Source organism: Bidens hawaiensis, unplaced genomic scaffold, assembly GCF_021521415.1.
Source record: "Bidens hawaiensis isolate Kalapana, Puna unplaced genomic scaffold, B.hawaiensis_p1.1 tig00049298_1, whole genome shotgun sequence".
NCBI lineage: Eukaryota > Viridiplantae > Streptophyta > Magnoliopsida > Asterales > Asteraceae > Bidens > Bidens hawaiensis.
The window spans coordinates 37,574-52,775 of NW_027506113.1; the positions used below are offsets into that span (position 1 = coordinate 37,574).

General features: G+C 33.1%; 1 protein-coding gene and 1 long non-coding RNA gene across 2 annotated transcripts; one reads left to right on the forward strand and one right to left on the reverse strand.

Moving 5' to 3' along the window:
• Positions 1-3,942: 3,942 nt before the first annotated feature.
• LOC143616746 (uncharacterized) lies at positions 3,943-5,025 on the reverse strand. Its single transcript, XR_013150712.1, has 3 exons — positions 4,924-5,025; positions 4,685-4,787; positions 3,943-4,075 (listed from the first exon to the last, which is right to left on the reverse strand). It is a non-coding gene; the product is annotated as an uncharacterized LOC143616746 (long non-coding RNA).
• A 3,860-nt stretch (positions 5,026-8,885) lies between these two features.
• Positions 8,886-11,578, forward strand: LOC143616745 (uncharacterized). Its single transcript, XM_077089489.1, has 3 exons — positions 8,886-10,079; positions 10,154-10,499; positions 11,176-11,578. The coding sequence occupies exons 1-3, from the start codon at positions 9,091-9,093 to the stop codon at positions 11,440-11,442; spliced, it is 1,602 nt and encodes a 533-aa protein (XP_076945604.1). The 5' UTR covers positions 8,886-9,090; the 3' UTR covers positions 11,443-11,578.
• The last annotated feature ends 3,624 nt before the right edge of the window (positions 11,579-15,202 follow it).

Sequence of the window (15,202 nt, forward strand, 5' to 3'; positions counted from 1 at the left end):
TCTACCCTAAAATATTCACAAACTACAAAATTACTGCAACACATACGTACAAATACCCAAGAACTTTTTGTTTGTTTTTTAGTTCTTCAAGTACAATAAATGTAAAAAAAATGAATCAATTTTATGTGACAAACTGGTGTGGCAACAGTATTGTCGTATGGTTTGAAAGCCATGCACCCTACCCATATTGGTGCTCCGTCATCTGTGCTTTTATCATCTGATATGAATGTACTAAACATTAAGTTAAAGCTTACTCAGCCGCACATCCATTGTACACAACAAATATTGTATTAACCAGGACATGAAACTCGGATTACACCAACACATCTTAAACTCAATCCATTATCATACTTAACCTCTAACCAAATATATCCTATAAAGAAACTTAATTTTACCATAAACCTTAAATTTACCATAAACTTAAATTTACCAAATCCACATATTGTTATCTAACTATCTATATAATTTCATACCATAAAATCCTACGTGTGACTCTCAAGTTGCTCCCCATGTTCTCTAAAGCCACCAGATTGTTTGATTTATGAATGGAGACTCCTCATTGATTTAGCCCGACTTGACCCGTCTTACCCTTACACGGGTCATAACATATCAATCAAATCGAATCAAAACCATCGTCCCATTTCATCCCTAACCAAGTCATTCGTACCCAATTCAATTCAAAATTCAGAACCCTAATAAAGGAATCGACTGCTCCTCTATTTCTATTTCAATCAATTTCATCTTCTCAAACCATTAATGGGATCTTTACTGACCTCATTCATCGCCCTCTTCCTGTAGTCTGCTTGATTGGGATTCAAACTGATAAGATTCTTGTCAACTGCTATATTGCTCTTCAATTGTGGCTGTTCTTGATGGGCAATAGACTTCAAGTAAGTCATTCTTGATCAACTGGAATAATAATGATTTGGGGAAGAACTATTGAATCGTTTGTCGAGGGTTTCATTTGTATCTTGAAGAGTAAGTATTTTGTTTTTTTAGGTTTTATCTTTAGTTTTGTCAGATTGCATTTTGTTTTAGTTATAAATTGTTTTTATGATTTGTTTTTTGTGGTAGGGTACATGTTCTTCGTTATTAGCTTCATGTTCAATTATTTGTTAAAATCTAACTTCCTTTGTGTAATTATACATTTGAGACAGATCCTGTTTCTTCTATAAAATTTGGATAATTCAATATGATTGGATGATTTTTACATGTTAGGGTTAAGAGTCTATCTAAAGGAAGTATCTCTTATTATAAAGATCCAGCTATAGCAATTCTATTGAGTTGCCTATAACTTTATCAACATTAAACGTTCTGATATGAAAAACTGTGTGAAACTAATAGATTTGAATTGTCTAAAGAAACAGAAAAAGATTTGACTTCATGATCTTTAATTATAGAATATATTCTTATTGAAAGATCAAGTTTATATACCTCCAAATTAAAATTATATAAGTGATAATGGAGGCACAGATTATAAAAACTCATGATTGTTTGGTGCAAGGTAAAAAATGTGTGAGTATATTTATATTAATACTTAACGTGTTGCACTTGATCACAAGAACTTTATTCTCACAATAATAATTTACATATTTGGATAAAACATTAAACGTTTAAGAGGTTGCGTGTATTAAAACAACAATTTGCAAATTTTTTACACATTCAACCTATCGGGATTTGTTTCTGATAAAAATATATTACAACACATTTGTTATGACTTTGCTGATATTCAAATGATGGAGTTGTTACAGCCTTATTTCGAAGAAGCATTTGTTATACAAAATCATCACGTATGTTTTTGCCTCATCTGTATTTTCTGCTGCATTTGTAGTTTTAGAAAGTGATATTTGCAACTCGAAAACATAGAATATAATAATTAATTACTATAATATAGAGATAGCTATATGATTTTACATTGATCTTAGTAATTAGTTTTCTACTTTTCTTACAAGTCTTCAATTTATTATTATTTAGTAAATTGGTATGTTTTATTTTCTATATTTACATCAAGTAAAAAAAATATTATCATTAGATGCATTATTCACGGACTTCTATTATGTGCTTTTGGTCGGAGGGCTGAGGATGATCGGGATCATTACGATATCAAGAGGCTTGATCTTGGAGGTCCATTGTTTCGTGGTTTATGTAGGATGGTGAGCTTTATTTTTATATATTGTTTTTAATTTTTGTAAACTAAATTATTGTATTAGTTGGCATTAGTATTTATCCTATTGTTAGTGCAGCTCTTTCGAAAGTTAAAGAAAGATGTAAGAGGATATGTTCAAAAGGCAACTAAAACTTTTAAGTTTATTAAAATTTATACAATCATTTTCTTAGGTTGTCTTTTTTTTTCCTCACAAAGTCATACATGTTGTATGACCCTGTATAGCAAGGGTTATACAGGCTCACATAAATTTATTGAAATTGACTGATGTACAGGTGATGTGTTGTGTACTTGTATCAAAAGTTATACGGGGCGTATGATGTAAAAGTTTACTACATGGCCCGTATTATGTGTGTTGGTCTATGTTTTGCAAACGTCATATGGGTGTATAACCTCATATTGTTTGTATGATGTGGAACATTGACGTTTGTGTACTTTGAGGTCAAAATCAATACAACAATTCTTGAAGTTAAGTTTTGCAAGGGATTCTTTTACCTTTTGAGATTGTAAAATTCATAACATAGCTATAAAGTCAGTGAAACGTTGAAAGGATAAATGAACAGTATAAGCGATCAAAGAGTAGTAACTCATATCACGGGAGGAAACTTTGTGCAGAGTTCTATTACTATTAATGGGTGGCTTCACGATTTCTTATGGGCACATGCTACTTCTTTATGGCATTTGTGTGTGGACACACCATTTTTGCTTAGTGATTTTGATTTCAATTTTGGATGGTTGTGAGTATCGAGTACTTTAATTAGATTTTTATTTCAGTTTTGTTGATTGTTAGTCTATTTATGATATGTTAATATGTTAGTAATGATTTTAAAGTTGGGTGATTTGGCTTGGGTTATAATGTCTTTAAAAAAGTTAAAATTGTTTGAAAACATAAAATAACAAATATAGAATAACTAGCTTTTAGCCCGCGTGTTACGCGGGTTTATTTAGTTTTTTTTCAATATTATTTTGAATATATAATTTTCTATATTAATTTAATTAATCAGCATGCACTATGATTGTCGCTTTTAATCATTTTGATTGTAGTTTTTTTTCAACTGAGATGGCTATATTTATTGTTGAGATAAAGTTAAATTTCAAGTATACATTAATAAGTTGGAATAAACTAAATCAAGAATTTTTATTTCATTAGACCAATGGCCTTAGTTAATCCTATAATTCATATCAAGATAAAATACTCTTTTTAGCTTAAATTTTGATCATTGCTTTTTTTTATGTTACTATTATAAGTATTCGTTTTTATATGTCACCTGGTCATATCAATTATTAATTTTTTATGATATTTGAGGTATCGATCACTTTTAATTTTCATTGTTTTTTAGTTTTTTTTTAAATGTGTTGGGTTTTCGATTATAACGTGTTTAGTTTTCAACTTAGGTATAAACTTTGATGTACAGATTCAACTTATCTTATTCATAATGCTACATTGAAAACCAGGTGGAAGAAAGTCATTGTCAAAAACACCATGGAATAAATTTACTATTTGTATGATTGCGGACTTTCGTTTGCTGTTCAAAATACTACATGATTTTATAAATTTGAGGGAAAACTTTTATTTTTTGAAGAAAAACAAAAAACGAATTTTATACCCTCAGAAATCTCTTTTGTTGCATTCTGTTGTAACTCTCCACCAAATCATCAGCAAAGTTTAACTTACAATATCCATATCTAGTAATCTAAAGGTAAATAAGTATGTAGTCCAAATCATCTACAACATTAAAATTCAACATCTTTTGGAAATAAGAACGAACAATGCATGGAATAACCTGAACATTAAATAGTTATACCTTTTCACCAAGAGCACATTCGTTAAGTTGTATTTCAGTCAAGACCAACAATGCCCCCATGGTTCCCATGTATATCAAAAAAGCTCATGTTGAGGTTTAATATTACCTGGACATAAAAAATCAAAACGTAAAATAACTAATATTGTAAACAGATTAACCAACCTGGGTCCATTAAAATCAAAATTGATTACAAATCTAGTTTCCAGTCAAGTGTTGAACAGAAACCGAATTCTTTAGCTCCTTTATAGTTCGGTTGCAGTTCAAAATATGTGTTTCTGGTTGGAACCGAATAACAAATAATGAATCTTCAGATTATGTTTACTAAATTCCAATAACAGTTTTAACTAAGTTTTACTTTTGGGTACAGTCTTAAGCCCAAAGAGTTAGTTATGTGGTTTATGGTGATGTGGCGTGTTTTTTGAATTCTATTGATTTGTTTTAGGTGATCCACTTTCATACTGATTAAACGAAAAATTTAACTACGGTGGAGCAGTTTAAATCAAATGAAAATACAATTTCGGTTTTCGTAATCTGGTTTATAGTTCGTTTCGATTCTAAATATGGGAATCTAGTTCAAACTGAATTACAAATAATGATTTTCAAAGCTTGTTCTTCATTAAAATCCAATATTGATATTAACCCGCTTTCATTTTTTGAGGGTATCGTTTTCGATTAAAGGATAACATAAATGAGCGATATAAGTTACGATAAGTACCTTAGTGTGATGCTTGCTAAGATGTCACGATTTAGCTCCATCTCAAACACAACCTCTATCCAATCATTTAGCTAATGCTTTCCAAACTAAATTCAAATTGTCACTAAAAAAGAATTTAATAAGAAAATCTCCTAACTGATTAGGACAACGAAATCAAAACAAATAACATCCTTGGAAAAATCAAATACCTAAAATCCAAAAACAAATATATAATAGCCAACAAATATCACAAAAGTTACCTATGACCGCACACATTATGAAGCCTGTCAAGCAAAACACCTGCAAAACTAAATAACCAAAAGAAAACAACCAATGCAATGTCAAAAACTCATATAATTTTAGTAGCATTACATCTTGAGAGTTCATGAATCACTTAAAAGATAGAACAGGGTGTAAACTGAACATTGGCCTCCATAGCAAGATTCTCATATAATCCACATTTCACCATAGCTCTTAACTGTCCATCAGTCAAGATCCTTCCAAAAAGCATTACCTTTGACAAACAAATAATGAAATAAACACTTTAAAAAATAATAAATGATCAATAAACTAAAGAAAATGATTAAATTATATAAACTCAAAGACTACTCTAACGTGTACATGTGACATAGAGAGAACAATTCATATGAAACCAATAAATAACCATATTTCAAAAAATATATACATGTGTTGTTTAAAATTTCTTATCAAATTTGCCCCTCTCAAAAGTTTTGACTTTCGATACTCAAAAGTTCTTATCAAATAGCTTTTAGCCAGCGTGATATGCGGTGGGTTTATTTTTAAACACATAAATAACAATTTTTTAAACGTTCAAAATCTGCTATTTTTTTATGGTCCCTTTGATTTCATACCATGCCCATTTGTTTTATCACTTATATTATTAAACCTTTTTTAAGAGATATTTTCAAAAATGAGTATAGGAGCAAAAGTCCCTGTGAAATTGTGGTGTTTGACCATAAACTGATGAATCGTAACATTGAAAGGCTGCTAAACTTGGTCGCGGCTAAAAACGCTCCTACAAAAATGTTGAAAGGCTACTAAAAGACATGTTTAATCCATTTACTAAAGGAAAAAGATTTTCTATATTGACTTTTCATGTCAAATTTAAAAATAAATTAATTACTTATTTGACCCTAAAAGTCAAACAATCAACATTAAACTTTATCCAAACATTAAGTAGTATAGGACCATTATATTAAACTTTATAAGAAATGATAACATACTTGAATCAAACATGGAAAGAACGCTTTTAAATTTCCATGTGACATAGTGCTTCACAATATGCTATTTAAGAAAGTAAGATAGAAAGTACAAAGGTATAAGAGCCATAAAAGATTCGAAACAATACTTCGCGTGTCTTCTAGAAGAGAATTTGTGATTGCATGATCGATTTCTTCCCTATCAAAGTCCGATAACGGGTCCTACGTTTATAACAAACATTGAAGTATGAACATTAAAATAATCAAATTATTGGAAGAATATCATACCTCTGTTGTTTGAGGATACTTTTGATATCTCCTATGATGTTCTCCAAATTTATTGCTTGAACCGAATCCTTTTAGAATCTTGGTTAACCAGCCCATGAATCTTTTGAATCATTTTCTGCAAATGAAATTTACAATTTTCAATCACTAACAAAATCACATTTTTCAGGCAATTGATCATAAATTTATTAAATATGGAAGAACATGGAAATTCAATGATTAATAAGGCATGATTGGTTTCAACTTCTACCAACCAATCAATAACATAAAAAAAGGATTGCAGAAACTCATTAGAATTCATAAAAAACATTAATTAATCTTCAAAAACTCAGAATTTGCAGAAAAAGCTAACTTTAAAGAAACTCAAAAATTAGACAAACCATGAACAAATTCACATTTAAAACTTATAGAATTTGCAGCAAGGTGCACTTAAGTAGTTAAGCGAATAACATTACTTACATGAAAAATAGTATTATTAGTTTCTAACAAATACTTTTTAAATCGTGGTCGAGTTAGAAGCGGATGCAGACGGCAACTAATTTCGAGTTGGAGTAAAAAAGAAAACGGGATTGATTAGAAGGGAGAAGGAAGAAAATACAGTGAAGTGATTGCAAGATATCGCGTGGTGACATGACGGGGAGAAAACAGTTGGTTACAAATTCAGAGAAGGGTTATGGTATCCGGGTATGGCTACCCATTTGACCTGCGAATTTTATAAAACGGATCAAATCTATTCTTAAATCAAGCAATCTGGTCGCTTCACAAGGGGGTAGGAAGTGACGTGAGAGTGACACATAGGATTTTATGATACCATTTATATAGGTAGTTAGATTAGATTAATAAGTTTATAGTGAACAAATACCATTGGCTTATGATTAAAATTTTATTTTATATGTAAGTATGAAAAACCGTGACTTTATCTTTGATTAGAAGATCATCCTTTGGTATTTTGTGTTTTTATACATTGGGGTTTTGTGCTTCAGAAATTTTGATGAGAGATGAATGTAATTCTTTAAAATTTATAAGAAGTACGTAACCAAATTAAGAACATGAACTAAAAGTTTTATAAAAATATAGAAAGCATAAAATGAAAGAATCACAACAATACACCTTCTGTTAATTTGTACATATGCGTTTGTGTGAATATGTCCAGACAAATTAGTTTAATTACCTGAAGTTAAGAAACATCACATACCTTTATCTTATTTTTACACATGCAAATATTAAGTCATTTGGATAATTGAAGTTAAGAAAGATCGCACATGTGTATCTCATTCATGCAACTAAGGTCATTTGAGTATTTGACCTTTTAGGTCAATAGGTTATATATCTAATACAGGGTGGACTGGGCTGATGGATTTACTTACTTCATATATATATTTATAATAATATAAAAAAACAATAAAAGTAACTTGCGTAATACGCGGGCTAAAAGCTAGTATACTTATATATATCACTTGAATTGGTGATAAATAATTAAATATCTCCTTTTACGATACATTTTAGGGAGGGGTGTTTAGAAACTAAAAAAAACTTAAATCCAAACCAAATCGAAATCCGATAATCTGATCCACATTCTTATTCGGATCAGATCCACCCGAAAATCCGAATAACTGATTCGGATATGGATATGTTTCGGATAGGGTTTAAAAAAACGGATAATTCGGATTATTTGAATATCTGGATAATATGAATAAATAACATGTGATTTAGTTATTTTGAAGTTTGGCTTTATTCGTATCTGTTTTAATTTTTAGAGTTATAATGGATCATGGATTTATTCGACTTTTGTTTGAGGTTTGACTTTTCTTTTTGTATGTTTTATTTTAATTTTCCGGTTTTGTATCTTTATTTAATTAGACATTTGTTTGAGTATTTGTTATACTGTTTATTTTGGGTTATTCAGATTATTTGAATACGATCCGAATCCATTTGAAATCAACTCGGATTGGATAGGAACACCCCTAATTCGGATAAGCTCCTAAAAATTTCAAACCTGAACCGACTAATCTGTTATTTGATTCGATGAACACCCTTAAATTTATATACTACTTTTAATGTTGATGACACTTTAAACCGGTTTATTTATAAACACAACTTGGTGGCCTAGTGGGTCTGGGGTCATATGGGGCATGCAAAAATTTCTAAATTTGAAACCGAACCTGAAATATTCAAAGTGTTGAACCTAACATCTGAAATACCGGAATTCGAATTTTGGAATCAGAATCAGATAAAGTCTTAGAAAATTTCTGACAGTTTTCGGATATGCAAAATACATTTTTTTAGTTATTGTTAAATAAAACTTTTTATTTTTTTTTTCAATAAATTTTGTTTGATTTCGCATATCAAGCAAAGCGATTACAATAAAGTGGCAGGTAAACGAGCAACAAGCTGCGCCGCAACCCCCTTTTGAATAGCAAAGCCAATCCTACTAAAAACGAAGCTTTGGGACCTATGAACTGAAGAGGTTCCGTGTACGACATGCTGAACCCTATTCAAAAAATTCATAGCTTATGTGGCCAGAAAACCAAATGTATCAAAAGCAGATGGGAGGAATAAAATTTTAAATAATAAATATTTTTTTTTCCAGAATTCGAATATCCCAATCTGAAATATTGAAATTCATTATCCAAATTTTGAACTCTCCAAGGTCAAACAAGACATTGATTTTGATTTTGATTTTGATTTTGAGAGAAGCTATGCTAAGCAAAGCATAGAATCCAGATCCAATTTGCCATGTGATCCATGTGGTCAACATGCAACTCATGAAGCATATCCTTGTCCATCACAAACCCTAAACTCTCAGCACCTCAATTTAATAATAATAATAATAATAATAATAATAATAATAATAATAATAATAATCCATTTCTTGTGAAGCCAGCCAGTCAGTCAGTCCATCATCATTGACTTCACTTCACCATGGCCACCTCCTCCTCCGATGACACCGGCAAGTCCACCTTCCTCGACGAATTCAACCACCACCACCACTCTCCACCACCATCCGAATCATCTCACTATCCCTCCACCATCACCTACAACTACCACTCTTCTCGCCCCTTTAAAGACCTCACCTTTCTCATCCTCTTCCTCTTATTGATCATCTCAACCTTCGCCTTCGGAATTTTCGCCTCCGTCAATAAAAACCCCAATCCACCGTCATCAGTCTCCGCCTTCATCTATGACATTCGAACCGATTCTTGCCGCCCTGACACGTCACTCAACTTCAGCTTATTATTACCTTCCGATTCTGGGTATATTCTGAAGAATCTGATATTAACACTAGCTGCTACCTTGATTTTAAGCATACCCATCTCCTTATTTGTACTTTTTTCACTCAAGCATTACGCCAAACAGTTGGTGTACATCTCGCTTCCCTTCTTTATTATTGTCCCAATCTTCCTAGACTTGTACTGGTTCGTTGCCTGTACCGTCAATCCCACTTGTAGCCAAAGGTTCGCCTTAGGCTACCGGATTACAGTGCTGGTGTTCGTGCTATTGGTAATCGCGGTTATGGTGTGGATACTTGTGGTTAATTGGAGTAGGGTTGAGTTGACTGTGAAGATAATTAGGGTTTCGGCGGACGCCTTGAGCAACAACTTGGGGTTGTTCGGTGTGCTTCCGGTTATGAGTTTGGGGTTGATTGCTTATTTTGTTCCGATCGTTGTGTTTTTGGTGTTTGCCAGATTGAATGGGGAGATTGTGCCGAAAGGGAAGCATGGGACGGTTGTTTGTGAGTGGAAACAGGATGGTTGGGTTCCGGCTTATTATGCCTTGGCGGTTATTACCATGTTGTGGTCTGCTGCTGCGATGGTGGAAGCGCAGGTTTATGTCATCAGTGGGACGATTGCTCAGTGGTACTTTTCGAAAGATGACTCGAGGGTTAAACGGAGCATACGGAGCTCTTTAAGGTATCTTTTCTTGTTATTATTATTGCTTTTGAATTGGGATTTTTGTCAAGATGGTAACTTTATTTGTTATTCAGAAACGCGTTTGGCCCGTCTGCTGGAACGATATGTTTTTCCGGGCTGTTGATTGCTATTGTACGGATAGTGCGTGGAGCGGTTGATACCGCAGCAAATGAAGATGCAACTGGGATGATTAATGTCGTACTCAGATGCTGTGTGAACGCTTTTTTATCAGCATTTGAGTTTCTTAATAAGTTCACAATAAATTTTGCAGCTATAACTGGTGAAGCGTATTGTGCTTCTGCCAGGTTGACTTATGAGCTTTTAAGACGGAATCTTCTCTCGGCTGTTGTTGTGGAGATTGTTTCCACCCGTCTTTTGGCTGCAATCATCTTTGTTGTCTCAGCAATTTATGCTATTGTGGTCAGTAGCTTCTCACTTATTCTCTGTTAGTCTGTTTCAAGATTGTTCGAGTCAAAACGGGCAATTGGTTAGTGGGTCAAACGGGTAATGTCTGCATGGGTCAAACAGGTAGTCTGTGTATGGGTCAAAACGGATAATTTATATACAGATCAAAACAGATAATTTGAGTATGGTTTAAATGAGTAATTTGTGTACTGGTCAAAGACTCGAAAAGGGTGATTTGTGTATGCGTCAAAGAATCAAAACGATTAACTTGTGTGCGGTTCAAAACGCGTAGGTTGTGTATGGGTCAAAACAGGTAATTTTTGTACGGATCAAAAGAGGTAGTTTGTGTATGGGTCAAGACACGTAATTTGTGTCTTGGTCAAGACGGGTAATTTTGTGTATCGGTCAAGACGGGTAATTTGAATATGGGTCAAAACGAGTAATTTGTTCATTGGTTAAACATTCAAAACGGGTAACTTTTGTACGGGTCAATGCATGTAATTTGTGTATGGTCAAAACGGGTAATTTGTGGATTGATCAAAGACTCAAAATGGGTAATTTGTGTATGGGTTAAAAAGGGCAACCGACTTGTGTACGGGTCAAAACAGGTCATATATGCACGATTGAAAACGGGTAATTTGGTTGTGTCCATACGAATCTTGATTGTTTTTGACTTTTTGTATTCATGCAGGTTTGTGTGATATTAAAGGCAGCAAGTGATCTAGGGGTAGATTCGTACTTTGTAGCTGCGGTAGCATTTGTAGTGGTGCTGATGATTCTGGGGTTTTTGGTGCACGTGCTTGACAATGTTATAGACACGGTTTACATTTGCTATGCGATTGACAGAGACAAAGGGGAGGTATGTAAAGCGGATGTTCACGATATATATGTCCATCTCCCGATTAGTAGGAACCATAATCCGTCTTATTTAAATGCCAGAACTCCACTTCTTGTATGATTATGATTATTATCATTTTGGGACTCGTTTAGACTTAGACTTTAGAGCAGTATTTAAGTATTGTATTTTGTTTGTACAACATACTGATTCTTTTTGTCTGTTTAATAACATAGCCCGCTACCATTACACCACATTTGCTCCGGGATTTGATATAGATTTGACTATATCGGGTTTTTGGTATAATTACTATAAACTTTATGCACGTTTCTTTTGGATTCAGCGGATTTTAATCAACAACAATGTAACCAATAATGTTTAATATATTGCAAGGCATAATAGCTCTGCTTGCGGTGCGCGCATATAATGTATATGTGTGAACCACTAAACCCTCGGGTGGGCAAAAGTGAAATTGCACTAATTTTGACGTTATTTTACTAATCTCGTGAAAATAACGTTAAAAGTGACGGAAGGTTAATCAGGCATCATGTGGTGGCGCCGATAGCCGAAAGACAAGGGTACATGCACCAATCAGCCGGTGTCCGGATGGTTGAGTGTTATGTGCCTTATGTCCAAGGCTTGATGCAAAACTACTATCGAGCCGGGGGTCTCACCGGAAGCAGCCTCTCTATCCCTGTGGGGTAGAGGTAAGGTTGTCTACATCTTACCCTCCTCAGACCCTACCATAGCTTTGCTATTGGTAGGATATACTGACTACGATGATGATGATGATGATGATGATGATGATGATGATGATATTGCAAGGCATAACTTTCTGTTAATGTATCAATACCTCAAATGAAATTTCTTATGACAAATAGAGTAACATGACTTTATCCAAAACTGGACTTAGCTTGAAGTAACGTTTAGAATGATCTGCTTAGGTATTCCACGTGTATTGTTCACGAATCAGTTCAAACTTTATTGATTTTGGGCAAATCTAATATGTAGGATTAGTGGATCAAATCAAGTGTATGCATACATATTTTGGAAAGGTTTGCTCTAGCATGCTTGTATTTGTATAGAGAACTGAATTCATTAAAAGACTCCTCTGTATGTATCTACATCACTGATTTATGTAGAAAGCTGTGATAATCACTGTTTACAAGTGATTAAGCAGCTTTTACTTTAAATTTTTTTGTTACGTATTGAACAAAGTCACAAACCCCTTGTGTGTATGATACAACAGAGGTGCACAAATCGGGTATTTGAAAAACCCGGGTTTGGATATGGAACCGGGTTCAGGTATGATCAGGTATTGAAAATCAGATATTAACAAATAACAATAACTGGGTCGGGTTTGGGTTGAGTATTGGCTTGAAAAATCATACCCTATGTATCGGGTCCAGGTCGGGTATTGAACCGGGTTTTTAATACCAGGGTATTTTAATACCCTATTCTCGGGTATTGAAAAAACCCGTTTTATGGGTTTTGAATACCCTATTTTTGGGTATTAAAAAAACCTATTTTCTACCACTTTCTTCTATCAACGAGCCTTGCTTTATCTTTTTATTCTAACTCCATTTTTTTTCCATACAAACTTCAAAGTTCATTCAAACATATATAAACAACTAAACAATTATATAAAAACATATATTTTATGTGTTTTCAGTTGTTGTTTGGTATATAAAATTTTTTTGCTCTAAACAAGTATTTATATCATATATGTGCAGAATGACTATAGATCTGTGGGCAGCCACACAACAGGTGCACAAACACTAATATCCGATTATGCACAAAACCCGGGTTTCGGATGTAACTAGAACCGAGTTTCGGGTATAAGGGTTTCGGGTAGAACTTGAACCGGGTTTCGGGTATTTTCGAGTACGGGTTCGGGTTTCAACATTGAAAGTCATATCTTATCTGTACCCTACGGATAGGGTCGGGTTCGGGTATTAAAAATCCAGGTTTAAAAAACCAGTTCCGGTTTTTTTTTCGGGTCGGTTTTTTTTTTTTTTTCACATGGATTGTATAGTAGGAGAGTTGTCAAGTGGGCTTATTACGTAGTCCATTGAAAGCTACTTTTTCTGGGTCAAACAACTAGTTAAAAAGGATATGGGATGGATGGACATGACTTGTGGGAACAACTTTTTGAACTGTGCATTGAGTCCAAAAACTCATATTACTACCTTGAACGTGACAGTTTTGGTTTGATCGACTTTTGATATAATTTTTTTAGTTGAACCGATAACTGCGCTAGTTAGATAAACTAAACTATCCGGTTAATACGGTCCGGGTAAGTTTTGTCCAATGGTATGATTTAGAAGAGAGGGATAGAGAGAAAAAAAAAGACCTAAAGATCTCTTTTTAAGCATTAGAGTTTATGAATTATTTAAAAAAAACTTAAAAGACACGAAATCGGTTAAATTAATAATGCATACATATTATATTTGAGATTCACGAAACCTTGTTATTCCTAACCTGGCTGAACCAACCGCTTTAGCTTGATTTTAGACGGTTTAATCGTCTATGGTTTTCTTCTTATTATTTTTTTAATATCTTTATACATGAAAGGGAGCCAGACATAAACCCAAGGAGAAAGTAGGTGAAGTCTTTATATGTAGCAGGTTATTCGAGAGACAAAATTCATTTTCATTGTGCACGAATAAAATTCATTTTCATTGTTCAAAATGAGACGAGACCAGTGGGGATTTGGGATGTCACGTCGGTCCAGTGGAGGGCTGGAGGCCATACCTTCCGGCCTTATCAGTTCAAAATTTTAAAAAAAAGCAAGTAAATATAGTATACCTAATCTCGTAAGCGTTAAGTAACTTTTTAAAAAAATGCATATTTTAACGTGTAGGCGTGTAGCATAAAAAATTTACTGAAGTTTACTAAATATGTATTTCTGTAACTAGTATTACATATTTTCTGTAAATAGTAAAACCAACCAAAAAGTTAGTGTTACATGTAATACTTGTAAACTTTTTTTTTCTTGTTTCTTTTTTGTTTGTTTTTGTTTTTATTTTATTTTTATTTTTTTATAGATTTGGCCTAGTAACTAGTAACTACTATATAACTTAAGACATAAAAACCTAAAACTTAATAAAAATTTAGGATAATAGTAACAAATAATAATGGTAGATGATAAGGATTATTAAATAGTAGTAATAGTAGCCTAGCCAATACGAAGTTGTGGATGAGAAGGCCATATGAAACTTTTCTTCAGATAAGGTTTTTGTGTATGGGACCCACAGCCAGCGCAGCAAACGAGCAAATGATATTACGTCGGTCGGCGGCTGCAAACAACCACCCTGAAAGAGACGTACGCTCGTATATAGCTAAAGCTCTCGCCCTTCTTCTTCTTCTTCAACACCTTGCAACTTGCCATTTATTGTGTATGCTTTTAAAGTCAATTAAAACAAAATAGAACCATCCTTTAAATATAGTTGCCATTTATATGAAAAGATTAGTGTAAGTCTCCTTTGTATATGTTGTAAGGTTGTTTTTTGCCTTCGATCCTTTTTTTGAGGGCCGGTTTGGCGTGGTGAATGAAAGTTAATTTACAAAAAAAAGTTGTAACAACCAAAGAAACATTCAATCTTATAATAAGTGACGGATTTATAAAAAAACTAGTTTGATCCTCCCGTGTTATGGGAATTTATTAAAGTTTTGTTTTTAATCGTTTTGCTATTTTATGATGATTTATTTTATTTTTAACATAGTTTTATTTTAATTTAATACATATATATTATTTGCTATTATATTTTTTAATGTTTGGGTTTTATCAGCTGAGATGTTTAGGCTTTTCAGATTTTTAACGAACAAACATAAACAAACACGAGCATGTTGATTCTTTTAAATGTAAACACACTACGTGAAA